The sequence below is a fragment of the Lissotriton vulgaris genome, chromosome 1_1 (assembly GCF_964263255.1).
Source record: "Lissotriton vulgaris chromosome 1_1, aLisVul1.2, whole genome shotgun sequence".
Classification (NCBI taxonomy): Eukaryota; Metazoa; Chordata; class Amphibia; order Caudata; family Salamandridae; genus Lissotriton; species Lissotriton vulgaris.
In genome coordinates this window covers 1,412,805,019-1,412,820,901 of record NC_141685.1, presented here as the reverse complement: position 1 = coordinate 1,412,820,901, position 15,883 = coordinate 1,412,805,019, and the positions used below count along the sequence as shown (strand labels likewise).

Below are 15,883 nucleotides of genomic sequence, written 5' to 3'. Positions count from 1 at the left end.
TGAAGAGTATGCCAAGTTACATCTTTGTAGGTTCAACAGGTAACATATAATGTTCTGTATTGATGCGTCTAATGAGTTGATTTGGTTATTGTTGCAGTAAATAACAAATCTTTTCCATTTAGCTGCATAGCACGCTCGTGTGGTTGGTCTTCTTGCCTCCTTAATGATATTCATGCAATCTGGGGGCAAGTTAAGATATCCAAACTCTAAGACCTCAGGAGCCAGATCGCTAGGTTCATTTGGTGTGGATCTGGGTGTCTGATTTCTCCATGGTTCTGAGTTAGAAAATGAGGTGCAAGGTGCAGTCTTTGATGGGGAACTACTGAGAGTTCTAGGAACGTCGTGTAGTACGGTTGTCTCGCCCATGTGGGAGCAACTAGGATTAGTGTGAGGGAGTGTTGCCGCAGTTTGCGTGCTACGAGCGGGATTCAGTGGTGCTGGGGCGAAAAGCGTACGCAAATCTGCTTGACCAGTTCATCCATATCACATTGCCCTGTGACAATGGATGTGGGAACCTGGCGGCAAAGCATTGGCATTTCGAGTTTTCTTTTATGGCGAACAGGTCTATTTCCGGGTGACCCCACTCCTCGAAGAATGGTTGGATGACCTGGGGGTGAAGCTCCCATTCGTGTAATTGCTGGCTGTGCCCACTGAGCAGGTCGGCAACTTGGTTGTCCTACCCTGGAAGGTGTTTTGCTAGAAGAAAAATGTTTTTGGGGAATCGCCCACTTCCAGATGCTCTGTGCCAGATGGGACAGCTGTGGAGAGTGCGTTCCTCCCTGTTTCTGGATATAGTACATTGCGGTCATGTTGTCCGTCCGGATGAACACTGTCTTGCTGTACAAGTATTTCTGAAATACTTTCAGGGCTAGGAATATCGCTAGCAACTCTAGTTGGTTGATATGCAGCCTTTTCTGCTCGTTTGTCCAGAGCCCCTGTACTGTGTATTGAAGGAGATGGGCTCCCCAGCCTGTCAGTGATGCGTCCGCTGTTAGTACTAGTTGTGGAACCGGCTCTTGGAACAGTCGCCCCTTGGAAAGGTTTTGTGGGTTCCACCACTGCAGAGAGTTGTGAGTGCGACTGTCCACCAACACTAGGTCCTTTAGTTGTCCTTGAGCCTGGTTTCATTGCTGTGCTAGGCATTCCTGTAATGGGCGCATTTGGAGTCTGGCATGGGGACAATGAATATGCAGGAGTCCATAATGCCTATGAGCTGCATAAAGACTTGAGCTGGCAGAGAGTGTTGTGGCTGTAATTTGCGAATGAGTGTCTGCATACTGGCTATCCTTGTTGAGTTTAGATACGCCTTTGCCACCGAGGTGTTTATGGTGGCTCCCAGGTACTGCTGTATGTGGGACGGTTGCAGATGTGATTTTGTGTAGTTGATTGAGAATCCTAAGCTGTGTAACAGCTGGATCATTCGAGACGTGTGTGCTGCGCATTGGTGGTACGATTTTGCTTGTATAAGCCAATCGTCCAAGTAGGGGTACACATGGACGTGCTGCCTCCTGAGATGTGCTGCCACGGTCGCTAAGCATTTTGTAAACACTCTTGGAGCCGTGGTAACCCCGAAGGGCAAAATCTTGAATTGGTAGTGTTGACCTTCTTTTGTGAACCAGAGGTATTTTCAGTGGGCTGGATGGATGGGTATGTGGAAATACGCATCTCTGAGGTCCAGAGTTGCTAGGAAATCCCCATGTTGTAGCAACAGGAGCACTTGTTGTAATGTGATCATATGAAAGTGCTCCGACAGTATGTATTGATTTAGGGGTCTGAGGTCCAATATTGGTCTGAGAGACTCGTCCTTCTTGGGAATAAGGAAATATAGGGAGTACACTCCCTTCCCTTGCTGTTGGAAAGGTACTTGCTCTATGGTCCCCTTTTCTAGCATGCAGTTCACCTCTTGTTGTAATAGAGTGATGTGTTCTCTGGACATTGGACGATGTCTTGGTGGTATGTTTGATGGTGTAGAAATCAGTTCTAGGCAGTAGCCATACTGGATAATTTCTCTCACCCACCTGTCTGTGGTAATTGTGTTCCAGACGGGTAGGAACTGTTGGAGTTTGCCTCCGACTGGTGTTATGTGGTCTGGAGGTAGTGTGATAGAGTCACTGTTTTGAGACAGTGGAGGCTCTGGTGTTATTGCCTCCACGTCCTCTTCCCTTGGCATTGTTACCTCTGTAGCCTCCTCTGGTGGTGTTTTTAGCAAAGGAACTTTGTGCGTTACCTTTATATGAGGCCGTTGTTTGTGAGGTATGTCCTCGTGTGTTTGCCCTGTATGAGGAGTGTTAGACATGGCACCTTGGCGTGAGTCTCCCTTCCACTTTTTGCTGATGTGCCTCAGATGTTTTTGCTGGTGTTCGATGCTCCGGGCACTGCACCACGGCCAATCCGTGCCGCAGTGCAAGTGCTCCCTATATAAAGTGTATCTGTAATTGATTTCCATGAATGGCTTATTTGATTTACTGTCAGTCCCCAGTAACGTGCACCAGGAGTGGCGGGGCTTGTAGATACAAATGCTGCTAGTGGGCCTGCAGCGCTGGTTGTGCCACCCACCGAAGCGGCCCCGTAAAATATGTCTCGGGTCCGCCATTGCAGACCATGCGTACAGTCTGGTACTGTCACGCTGACTGTGCAAGTGCCCACACTTGCCAGTCCCTAAACCTTGCCTAACCTTCATGTCAGTCACCCCTATGGTAGGCCCAAGGGCAGGGTGCATTGTTAGTGTAAGGTAGGACAAGCCTGATGTGTGTGGCATGTCCTAGTAGTGAATTACCGCCTTTTTCGTTCTTCACTATTGAAGGGCTGCCTGTACTCTTAGGCCAAGGTGAGCGGCTGGAACTATTACACGCTAAAGTCACAGCCGGCTCCGGGAACACGGTGGCGTGTCGAGTTTGGTATGCCTGAACTCAGAATAATAAAATACTTCCTTTAGCAAGGTTTATTTTAATATCCTGTGTTTGCAACTGCTACTTTTAGAAAGTTAGCATTTGCTCGCCTGACTATTTCAGCCCGCCTCTGCCAGGATGTGTATCTGCTGTCTGGGTTTGTGTGAGTGACAGGGCTGGGGAATTCCCGGGGACAGTCGGGGTGACCAGGTGGTGAATAGAGCGATTACACCAGGATGGGTGGGCGGAGTAGTGTTTGACTCTGAATAGGCTTGTGCTCCACCACCACAATGCTGGCTCCACCTCCTGCGGAGCGTCAGATGTCCCTGCTCTGCACCCTGAAAGAAGATGGCAGCGTCCTGTCAACAGAGTACTCCAAAACCGGGTTGAACCAGGCTCAGGCCCCCTGGCCTGCCAAGACAAAAGAAACTGAGTATAAAGGTAGGAGCCCTGCTCCTAAGAAATTAGATCCAGTTATGACCACGACGAACCTCTGCCCGACTAGAAGGACCAAGAGAAGCTGAGAAGAAGGAATCCTGCAGTCGTGCCTTGCTGAGGAAGGAGAGGAAAAGACCAGAAAGGACTTTGAAGACTTGTTCCTGAAACTATCTCCAAGGGCTTGATCACGAGCTTGCCCCCTGAACAGAACCCCAGGACCATTGGGTTCTATTCTGCCTGTGACCCTTTGCTGTTGGGACTTTAATTCTTATTCCCTCGCCCGAGTTGTGACTCGGGTGCCTTCACCCTCCAAGGTCGTGGAAGCTCAGAGCCTAGTCGCCCCGCCGCAGAGAGCCCCGCTCAAGCTTGAGTCGCTCTCCGCTTCAGTGCCGGGCCGCCCCCTTTCCTGTCACCTCGCCTGCTCCGGAGCATGCTGTGTCCCTCATCTCCTCTTGCCGGAATCTGCACAGAGCGCATCTGGTAGCCTCGGACGGTCCGTACGTCGTAACGTACCAGACTGTCTCGCTTTGCCCTCCTGCATACCAAGGCCGTGCCGCACCTCAAGAAGGTCTTCCGTACTGTGGTACCGAAGGCCCGGTGCTGCACCCGTCTGCCCGAGAACGCGACGCCCCACACAGATCCACAGGTATGAACTGGTGTGCTAAGAAGTAGTACGCCCCGCAGGCCTGAACGGCGCCTCGCCCCGGGAGCTGCATCTGATCCCGGATCGCCACAACCCTCCAAACCGTCCCGCTCACCGGCCTCGCACCTCGAGGGGGCTCCGAGCCGGACAGATCCTTTTGGAGAACAGTTGGCCTCGTCCAGGGTCCACCCTCACCAGTAGCCACGCCTGAAACGCCTCGGACACTCATCGCAAGGTACATTGGAACTCTATCCCGAGTTCGCATCGGACCAAGGGTCCGCAACGTTTGTTTTCCCTCTCATCGTACCTTGCTGACCAAGAACACTTAAGAACAATTGCCTATTTAAATCTGGTGGCCTTCCTTCGTTGAACGTTATATGGTCTTGTGATAATTCTGCATATATTTTTACATAAAGTCTACGTATTTTTGATACAATCCTACGACTGGTGTCCGTTTGTGGTGGGTCAGTGGGTTTCCTGTATGTGATCATAAATGCTTTACTAACTATTGCCCTGAAGATTAGCCTTGTCTATTCGCACCACACTACCTAGAGGGTGAGCAAGGGTTATTTCTAAAGGAGTAGTTCTCTTACCCTGACTAGAGGAGAGGGTCCCTGTTTGTCACAAGTGCATACCTGTGCCAACCAGAGACCCCCGAGTCTAACAAGGAGCACCGAAAGGAGCCCCTTTGTTGCTGAAATTGTAATGCCCCCATAGATTTTGCTGTCTCTGTGTCCTTTTTCATTTTATCCAAAATGGTGTCGACAGCAGGGCCAAACAGAAAGTCCTGGTTAACAGGCTGGTTAAGGATAGTGGACTGTACCTCATTTTTAAAACCATAAATACGCAGCCATGCATGTCTGTGGAGTAAGACGCTAGTGTTGATTGACCTAGCTGTAGTGTCTGCTGCGTCAAGCGCGCATTTGATGGAGGCGTTTGATATGAATTTTCCCTCCTGTATGAGATCTTGGGCTTGTGCTTTGAAAGGCTCAGGTAGGTGTTGCATTAGGGTCTCTAGCTGGTCGTAATGTGCCCTGTCGTACCGAGCCAGTAGAGCTTGCGTATTAGCTATCCTCCACTAGTTGGAGGCTTGAGCCGCTACTCTTTTCCCTGATGCCTCAAGTATCTTTGACTCTTTGTCTGGGGGAGGTGCTTCCCCGGTTGTTTGGGAGTTTGCCCTTTTACGTGCGTTGGCCACTACCAGTGAATCAAGTGGCAACTGCCCTTTGATGTAAGTAGGGTCTGTAGGGGCTGCCCTATACTTTTTCTCTATTCTGGGGTTGATTACCCTTGCCCTGGCTGTGTCCTTAAATATGTCAGGTGCATGTTTCAGAACTCCCTTTAACATGGGAAGTGTTTTGACACTTTTTTCGGATGTAGGGAAGGTGTCAAATAAGAAGTCTTCCTCAATGGGGTCATTATGCATATCCACGTTGTGGAACTGTGCAGCCCTGTCTATGAGCTGATTAAAAACTACTGTGTCAGTAGGAGACGGTTTAGTAGGATAAGAGGACATGTCTGGGATGGGATGGGTGTTGTAAGGGTCAGTTTGCTCTTTCCATGGTTCATGTGGTTCAATGTCCTGTGGGAAGTCATATTCAGGCTGTGGCTCATCCCCTGTGTTACCCTCGTCGTCCCCATGATGAGGGAGAGTAAGGAATATAAGGATTGAAAGGAGTGTTAGGTATGATATGTTGAAAAGGAATGAAGGGTCTACAAGGAGAAGTCCCAAAGTCCTTTTTCGTTAGTGGAATGGGGGACTGAGGTTCAAAGTCCAAAGGTCTCTTTTTCCTAAGCAGGATGGTAACCAGTCTGTGGGTCAACAACATTTTTTGCTTAGTCGTCAGAGGGATCTGGATGGAAGAGTTCTTCCTCAACAGTCCTGGGTTGAGTATTAGGCTTTGGTTTGTAGACGACTTTAGGTTTAGGTACCAGCTTTTTCGTCTCGGCCTTTTTTCGGGTCGACTGTGTCTTTCGGGTCGACGCGTTTTTTGTGCTCCGTAGGCTTCTTCGGAGAAGTGTCGTCTCCCGAGTCGATGTTTTTGTTGGTATCGACTGGAGACTTGTTTTTTTGGCTGAGCGTCTTTTCCAGAGTCGATTGGCTTTTTTGGATCGACTGGTGTCTTCGGATCCGGTGTTTTCGGTCCGAGAGGATGTTCTGGCTTGGACGCGTGTTTCGGTACGGTGCCTTTTGTCGGGTCGACGTATTTCGGTGCCGAAGGCTTGTTTGGGTCGGCGACCGTTTTTGGTTCGGTGCCCTTGGGTTGTGTGGCCTTGTTCAGGTCTACAACCGGTTTCGGGTCGACAATTTTGGGCTGTGCGGCCTTCTTGGGGTCAACAGTCTTTTTTGGCTCGACACTCGCTTTCGGATCGACCCCCTTCGGGTCGGCAACCTTCTTCGGCTCTGGAACCTTCTTCGGGGCAATGTTACTGGGCTCTGGAGTTTCAGAAGGTTTCGGTTTCGGAGCAGAGCCGGATGGCGGGGCAATCAAAACTTTTTTATGACCTTGGCTAAGGCCTTTTCCGGAGCCGTTGTTATTGGTGTAGATGGTGTTGGGGGCAGGGATTTTCCCCGGCGGGATCTCGTCATCGGAGTCCGAGTAGTCCTCTACGGTGACGATCTCTAGGTCAGAGTCCTGCACCTCTTGTAGTTCTTGGTCATCATCGAAGATGTTGTCCGGGTCTGGTGCCTGTCGCTGCATTTCTTGCCTGGCTGCACGCCGGTTCCGAATAGTTTTCTTGGATCGAAACTGTGCACAGGCTGGATTATGGTCTGGGGAAAGGCACTTGTTGCATACTGTGTACTTATCAGTATGTGGGAACTTGGCGTGGCATTGCGGGCACCTTTTAAACGGGCTTCTTTCCATCAACGGTCGGCTCATGTGGCGTCGAAAAGGCCCAAAGGCCCGCGTCGACGACCGCTTAGAGATGGAAGGCTGGATCGAGTAGAGAGGTACCGATCGAGAATAATACCGTTGAATCGAAGGCCTTTTGGCCTTTAGAAAAGTTTTGTTTTCGCTTCCGAAGTTGAAGTATAGGAGTTTGCATCCGAACCCAATGGCGGAAAAAAACAATCTGAGGATGGAGAGGATGCCCATGCGCACTGTAGTCCAAAGGAGGAGTCACCTATCTCGTGATACTTCGAAAACTCTTTCAAGACAACAAGTGCAATCATCCAAACCCAACACTATGCGGCGATCTATGCACAAGATATGAATTCAGCAGCCCACATGCCTCGAACATAAGATTTGCTTTCTATATGCTTCAGTATTATATTTTACCAATTCCTACACATAGATATAGCTCATCATTGCTTCATGCAAGTACTTCAACTACATCAGGAGGCATATTTACATTTTATTTATGCCAAACATCCCTTTCATCCGCTGCTTTTCCAAGCTGGCATGAGTTACGTGCTGTTCAGTATCCATACCAGATAGCATGGACAAAGAATAAACAGATGACCCACTTCACCATGAGAAATTGTCAAAATGTGTGCTAGGTTTCATCACTTACAAGCTAAGGAAGAAGCATTATACATTGTTCACATGTTACATTTTACCTTAAAAAATCAAAATGTAATAGCACAAACACCAAGAACGAAGGGCCATCAGAAATAAATGATCCCTCAATAGATGTTTCTTAATTATAGAGATATTAGCATACTTACCTTGGAATTTTTGTTTGAAATCTATTATTGATTGGAATCCTTCCCCTATTGTCAAGTTCGATTCCAACCTCCTCGAGACCGAGATTCTGAGTGAAAGGGCGCCGGCCGACACAAACAAGCAGTACATCACAAGTAATGACTTCAGCTTTGCCACCAGCAGCCGCTTCGACGCTAGAAAGAACCAACAGAACAGTACAGTATTAGCTGAAAATACACAATGGCTATCTCAGAATCTGTATTATTGCCTTATGAATTGTTGGCAAAGAGAGCAAAAGGGTTACTGAGGAATAGATGGGATACACTGCTAAAGGCACAGTCACATGCTGAATCAAATCTACCACTTTAATCCTTGCTCACAGTTTTGAAAGGTGGCACAGTTCAAGGCTTGACCCCATAAGAGGTGATGGGAGTTGTAGAACCCAAGTTTAACTATCAAAAGAGAGATACATGATGAAGCAGAGAAAAACATTCTAACATGAAAATAAAGGCGTGTAATCATCTTCCTATCTATTTTAATTTCATTGACTCTTGAGTCATCTTTAAGATGCAGCTCAAGACATGGCTTTTGGCATTTCTGTTGCGCTGTGTAATTCGCTCAGCCTCTGATGTTCTCTCCCCTCAGGTCATTTTGGATCAGGTAGCCACACTTATAGTGGCTCATCGCAAAGATGCTCCTTTGAGAGTGGCAGTGTGCTCTACAAGTACACCTTTCAATTCAAATCGACATTGCCAGACACATCAGTCATAATAAGACACCAAAGAGGCATGGCCACAACTGTAAGAAGAGAACCAATCAGCCAGATAACAAGGGGAACCTCAGCGTAGCACCATTCGCAATCCATGTGAAGCCTGCATTTGAGAAAGCCTGCAGTCGACTTGCGTCTGGGACCTGAAAACAGAAGGAAGACCTATCGGCCTACCTCTCAGGTTTGGAATACATGTGGACAGCTTGATGGACTAAGTATGCACAGGAGCCACAAGGTTGCCACAGCCCAGCTGCTTCAGAGGAAGCAAGAATACCATATGGGTAGAGGACCTGCTCAATAGCCTTCACACATTGAGAAGGTGAAGGTGTAGAATCACAAAGCCTGTATTGTGTATATACCAGACCATCACCAAAATTCCGGAACCTTTTGAACCACTTGTAGGAAGCTGGCTCTGTATATACTATACCAAAGTAAGGTATATGTGCAAAGAGTCAAGTGAATCCCCAGAGGTATAGCACAGTATAAGGTAGACAATACCTTACTCTCAAGTTAGTGGAAGCTGGGATGAGCAGTTAGGCTTATCTGAGGGTAGTGTTAAGAACTTGTACACACTCAGGCAAGAAATGTCACACGCTCTAAGACTGAATACAGACCAATTGTTTGTATAAAAAGTTGTTACATAGTGCTTTTTATTACTAGAACCAAGACTCGCTCAGTACAGGTAAGATATCCCGTTTACAAGACTGGCACTACTTTTCAAGAATGCAATAAGGTTTTGTAAATACTTTAGTTTTAAGAAAGCTTTCTGTAAATGTCAACCAGTTACAGTTTTTAGAGTTTCGCAATGTTAAAGATAGGCACTGAAATGTAATGGCTCAGTTCAGTGTATAACTATGGAGGAAAACAAGGTCAGTAACTTACAGGTAAGTACCTAGTTTTGTAGTTCAGTCTTGGGCTGGTAGCACATACAAAGGGCAGAGGTCAGGTAGGTAAAGAGAGTGCACCCTTAGCGGCACGGGGTGGCCGGGTGCGGAGGTCAAAGGAGAGTAGTTCTATGGAGACAGCGGGTACTCTGAAAAACACTTGTCACAGGCAGGTGCCTGCATTTTTTGGGTCATGGCCCAGGGATCAAAGGTAGGCACAAAGGGGGCCACAAGTAGGCACTAAAAGTGCACCACCAGCGGCACTTGGGCAGCAGGGTGCAAAGTAGGCGTCAGGCTCCCAATGCAAAGCAATGAAGGATATCGGTCAAGAAGAAATGCTGCAGGCTTGCACTAGGATGCTAGACGAAGGCAACCAACGGCTGGAAAGGTAAGTTGGATAGCTGGGTGACAACTGGGCACCGTCAGCTGGGCTGCCAAAATTCTGGGGCGGAGGATGCAGGGGTGCATAAAAACTTTATTCACATGAACCTTGATATCCTACGTTCTTTTGTACTTTGAAGCAACAACTTTCTCTCAGTAGAATCTTTAGTCCTCACACCAGGACTACATACTACACTTGCGTGTGCACAGGATCTGTTCACCTTCCATTTGGTCTAGGCCTCCCTACACCATTTCAGAGGTGTTTTTCCCGTAGGGTTTGTGTTCCCCTGTCCTGTTCTGCACGGCATGCCTACTGCACGACTATCTCAGTAACAAGATCACACTGCTCAGAGCGTCACTACTTCCTACTCTCCCAACGCAAACTGGTGCAGACGAGGTAAGGATCGCTGGGGAGACATCTCAGGGTTAGTGGTTCACTTGAACCCGGGCTATGGGGTGCAGAATGGTGCAGTGTCACACATCCGCCGGGATCCAAAGACTGGTGTTGGTTTCTTTGCGGGACAAATCCGGTGTTCACATGAGACTGAAGTCTTTGTCTAAGACAGCACAGGTTCTCCAGGGTTCTTGAGGTTGTTGGCTGCAGGCCACGTCGATTTCTGGAAGCAAGGTCGCTGGAGGAGGAGAGAGGCAGGTAGGGCTTGGGCCAAGTCAAACTTCCTCTCCACTTCCGCATGGCGCTTCGGTCCATGCTTCTTCTTATGTCATCGAATCTCAAGACGCCTGGTTCTGGGGTGCCCCATAATACTAGATTTGGGGGAGTTACATGGTTTGCAGGTTGGGACCAATGATTACCTCCCCTGGGGTGTATACACCCCCAATTATGCCAATCTCCACAGGGAGGGGGCATAGGCCTCTTCCCAATTGGGTGAGTCCCTGCATCTTCAAGATGGAGGGGATAGAGATGTGTGCTTCACTTCATCTCCCCCACCTGGGGGGTGGGGTTAACAAAGGTGGGCACATCTCCCTTTCTGGCTAGGTTTGCCTCTTGATTCTCCTGCCCAAAGTGGGGGTCAGAACCTATGGGGGTCAGTTGCTGATGGCAGCAAAAGACTGGGGTTAGCTAACAAAGGCAGCAGGCTTTTTAAGCCTTCCCTCAGTGGACCCTGCCTATCCAGGGGAGGAGACATGACATCTGCCCAGGATAGGCATTGTTTCAGGACCCAGAGAGCAGAGGCTGTTTACCCAGGGGTCCAGAAGCCTGTCTAGTGGTGGCAGATGGCCGGTAGCCAGTCAGGAACCAAACATGGGCTGGTCGTTTCCTAGGGGGCATCTCTAAGATGTCCGCTGAAGGCATTTTACATTAAATCCCACACTGGCAACAGTGTGGGTTTATTGTGCTGGTACCAAACTTCCCAGTTTTCAGGGGAGCCATTCTGTGGCTGTGGAGTTCGTAATGACAAACTCCCAGCCCCTATATTCAAAATGGCTTCACTGCACTTATAATGTTGATGGACAGAATGAAGAGCAATGTCATACATTCACCCCAGTACAGAGATCTGGGCCCAAATCCATTGTTTTTTTGCTTACCTTGCCATTCCAGTTTGAACCCAGCCATATGCAAATCACTCTTGACCCTGTGCCCCTTGGGAACAGTCCAGCCCGAACTGCCAAGCCAGGCCCTCCATGGACTGGAAACAAGCATCCTAGGACCGGTTTCGGTCCTTCAGTTTTCATCAGCCAGAATAGCTTGATCCAGTGGAATGGAGAGCACGTCTGAGCATACCCGTCCCACTCGGGGTGACAAATGCAAAAACAACAGTTGATGGACAGAATGCAGAGCAATGCCATACATTCACCCCAGTACAGAGTTCTGGGCCTAAATCCATCGTTTTTTTGCTCACCAGGACATTCCAGTTTGAACCCAGCCATATGCAAATCAGTCTTGACCCTGTGCCCCATGGGAACAGTCCAGCCCGAAGCATTTTGGTATCGCTTTGTTCGCCTTAAGTTGGCGGGGTATGCCCCGAAGTGGGTCCCTTGCTCACTTTGCCACTGGATTCAAGCTAGCCTGGCTGATGATGGCTGATTAGCCAGAAACCGGTTCCAAGGACGCTTGTTTCCGGTCCAGGGAAGACATGGCTTGGCAGTTCGGGCTGGACTGTTCCCATGAGGCACAGGGTCAGACTGATTTCTATTGGCCGTGTCTGAACTGGGGTGGTGGAGTGAGCTAAAGAATGATGATGGATTAACCCCTCCTATGCTCATGACGAGCTGAGCTCGTCATGAGATGTGGAACGCTCTACTAATTCCCCTGCCGTGCTGAGTGTTCCACACAAACGGGTGTGGTCATGACGAGCTCAGCTAGTCATGAGCACACAAGAACCGTGGCTCATGACGAGCTGACCTAGTCATGAGCACGGGGGCATGTGCGCGCCCCTCCTTCCCCCAGCACAGTGGGGGGAAACAGCCTGCAGCCAAGGGGTTAAACCCAGATGAGTTGGCTGGGGGTGAGTGTTTGATTTGCACAAGGAATACGTTACTTAACTGTAACTGCAGTTATCCAGTATTGGTATCTTTCATAGATTCACATGCCCGAATCATTCGCCGTCGTCGGGATGGGAGTCCCTGGTACATAAATAAAGTAATGTCTCAGACATATATACATAGTAATGGGCCAGAGGCCTCATTAGTAACATATCCATGTCCTTTTGTGAAAAGGACCAAACTTTGGCGAAGAGCTAATCAGCTATCACCACCCTCTGGAACCTTCCTGGAAGGAGCTCTAGTCCCTCAGATTTTCGTAAGCACAGTGCTAAGTAGATGTATTACTGAGAGAACTAAAGTGATCCCTTCCAGGGGAGATGGGTGGGTTGCATGTGAATCTATGAAAGATACCAATACTGGATAACTACAGTTACAGGTAAGTAACGCATTCCTTATCCAGTATTAGGGTATCTTTCATAGATTCACATGCCCGAATTAGAGTAGCAAGCAATGATAAGCACATTTCAAATGGTACAATTTGAAAGATCACCAGATAACATATCAAAGTGAAATGCAAAAGGTACCAAAATGCAATATCAGAAAGAAATGTGCGTGTATACAAGAGGAAGGTGGGATGAAGAGAGAAGGCTCACCTCTAGTGAAATAGATGACAGAGCACAGTTTGTCCCACTGCTGCATCTTTCATGAGTTCTGTATCCAAGCAGTAATGCCTGGTGAACGTATGCGGCGTCTTCCATGTTGCCGCTCTGCAAATGTCTGTAATGGGCACTCCAGCAAAGAGCGCCATGGAGTACGAGATAGCTCTATTGGAATGGGGTTGCCCTGCTTGCTGGTGACAGAAAGTAATAGCTGCAGAGATCCACCGAGAAATACTCTGCTTAGTTAATGGAAGACCTTTTGCTAGGTCGATTGAAAGCAAGTAAGAGTTAGTTAGATTTGCGAAATGCCTTCGTTTTGTCAATGTAGAATTTAAGGCAGCGCTGGAGATCGAGGGAGTGCAGAGTCCTCTCTGCTGCCGTTTGAGGATTTGGAAGAAAGAGCGCAAGACTATGGGCTCATTAAGGTTAAAGTCCGATGGGACCTTGGGTATAAATTTAGGATTGGTCCTCAGGATTACTCGGTCGTGTTTAATCTGAAGGAAAGGATCCTGAATTGAGAATGCCTGAAGCTCACTCATTCGCCTTGTCGAGGTAAGAGCCAGGAGATGTGCCGTTTTCCAGGAAAGATATTTAAGATCAGCTCTGTGTATCGGCTCAAAGGGATGTTTCATAAGCTGAGCAAGAACTGTGTTAAGTTGCCAGGTAGGAGGTAAAGTCTTCACTGGAGGAAACGTTCCAGTTTGATTAGTCTACTAGAACAAAGAGAAGGGCCTGCAGAGGATCTTCTGAAACGAGATATTGCTGCCAAGTGAACTTTAATGGAAGCATGTGCAAGACCCGAGTTTGCCAGATGAAGAAGATAAGGCAATATTTGTCCTGGAGAAGAAGAGAGAAGGTGTATCTTTTTAGATTTGCACCAGATGCAGAACCTCTTAATTACAGGGAATATGTTTTGTTGGTACTGTCAGCCCGAGCTAGAACAGCCCTACAATCAATCCAGTGGGATGTCTAGGCCATGGAATTCTAAGAGCTCAGGATCCAAGCCGATAATTTGAGTGATGCTAGATCCGGATGTTGGACTTGCTGCTGGTTCATTGTGAGGAGAGAAGAAAACGGCCTCAACGGGATCGGTGGTTCCAGCGACAGGAGATGAAGCTCTGTGAACCAGTGCTGGCGCGGCCATGTTGGAGCTATCAAGATAAGAGTGCAATGTTCCGCCTTCAACTTCCTGAGGACCCTGGGAATCATGGGAAATGGAGGAAATGCGAACGAGAGACATTGAACCATGCGATCGAAAAGGCATTGCCTAGAGACCCCTTCCGGGGACGCCAGCTTGCGTAGTGTTGGCATTTGGCGTTCTGTCTGGTTGCGAAAAGGTCCAGGTGAGGAGTGCCTTATTGGGAGAAAATTCGATTGAGAATCTGCTGATCCAACTCCCACTCGTGGCAAACTGTTCACGGTCTGCTCAGTGAGTCTGCGAGGATATTACTGGGACGTACTCTGCACGAAGGGAAATGTTGTGAAGAAGCAACCAGTTCCAGATTTTCTGCGATTCTTGAGATAATGTCAGGGAACGGGTCCTACCCTGTTTGTTTAGATAGTGCATTGTCGTGGTATTGTCTGTCCGCACGAGCACTAGAGAATTTTTGATCCGTGGGAGGAAAGCCAGAAGGGCTAGGTAGACAGCTCGCGGAGATTTATGTATAGCTTCCGTTCAGAAGGGGACCACCGTCCGCTTATCCGAAGCTCCTGGAGGAACGCTCCCCAACCTTCCAGGGAAGCATCTGTTGTAATGATATGCGGAGAAGCTGGAAGCAAGAAAGGCAAGCCTAGCAAAAGGTTTTGAGGGTGAATCCACCACAGTAAAGCTTTGACCATGTGAGAGGTAATGCGGATGACATCGTCGAACGATCCGGTGACCTGGAGCCATTGAGTTGACAGCGCTTCTTGGAGAGGGCGCATGTGAAGGAGACAGTGCGAAACTAACAGGATGCAGGAAGACATCATCCCAAGCAGAGATTTGAAAAGGCGTACTGTGAGGGACTTTTTGGATTGTAAGCGAGTGGCCAAAGAAATTTGTTTGTTTTGCCACTCCTTTGATGGAAAAGCTTTTTTCTGGGTTGTGTCGAGAATAGCGCCCAGGAAAGTTATACGCTGGGAAGGTTGAAGGACAGACTTGTCCCGATTGAGAGTGAGACCTAAGTGGTTGAAAAGCTGAAGACAAGCGTTGGAGGACCTGGTCACGCCTGCTAGAGAAGGTGCCTTGACAAGCCAGTCATCCAAGTACGGGAAGACTTGGTGATGTTGTCGGAGATATGCGGCCACTGGAGACAGGCATTTCGTAAAGATGCGTGGCGCTGATTTTAGGCCAAAAGGCAGGACCCGAAATTGGTAGTGTCTGCCTGCCACAGCGAACCTGAGGAACTTTTTGTGATTCCGGTGGATTGGGACGTGAAAATAGGCATCCTGAAGGTCTAAAGACACCATGTAGTCGTTTGTGTTGAGAAGTTGTAGCATCTCTTGAATAGAAACCATGCGAAATATTTGTTGAGACTCCAAGTCCAGTATAGGTCTCCATTTCTTCTCCTTTTTTCCGATCAGGAAAAAACGGGAGTAGCACCCCTTGCCCCGTTGGCCAAGAGGAACTCCTTCTATAGCTCCCTTCCAGAGCATTAGTGAGAGCTCCAAGAGCAGAAAATGTAAATTCTTGTGGAGCATTGGACGAGGAGGGTTCTGGGGAGGAATTTCTATGAACTCCAGTGAGTGTCCAAACTGAACTAGTTGCAGGACCCATCGATCTGTAGTTATCTTTTTCCAATTGTGTAGAAAATGAGAAATTCTTCCTCCAATACTGGATGGTGGAAAGGAAGTGGAGAACGGTGGCAGAGAGAAGTCATTGTCGTCGAGCTGTGTCCTTTTGCCTACCTCCTTTCCCTCGAAAGGAGGACTTAGTGTAAGACGACTGCTGTTGTTGTTGACGCTGCTGGTACTGCGGTTGATATTGTTGATTGGAAGAGTAAGAGGAATTGTAGTTTTGATAATCTCCTCTTGTAGAAGATTGTCCTCTCCCTCTTGAGCCACAAAAAGGAGGTTTTTTTTTTTAACTGAAGAGTACCCAAAGCCCTAGCCGTATCAGTATCCTTTTTAATGCCCTGAAGAGCCTCATCA

General features: G+C 48.3%; 1 protein-coding gene across 1 annotated transcript in view; it reads right to left on the bottom strand.

Annotated features, from left to right (window-relative positions):
• Positions 1-15,883, bottom strand: part of LOC147750618 (dihydrolipoyl dehydrogenase, mitochondrial-like) — a 201,922-nt gene that overhangs the window by 62,798 nt on the left and 123,241 nt on the right. The window contains exon 10 of the mRNA XM_086967208.1: positions 7,640-7,810. Within this exon, the coding sequence (XP_086823334.1) occupies positions 7,640-7,810 (171 nt within the window). The remainder of the gene's footprint in view (positions 1-7,639; positions 7,811-15,883) is intronic.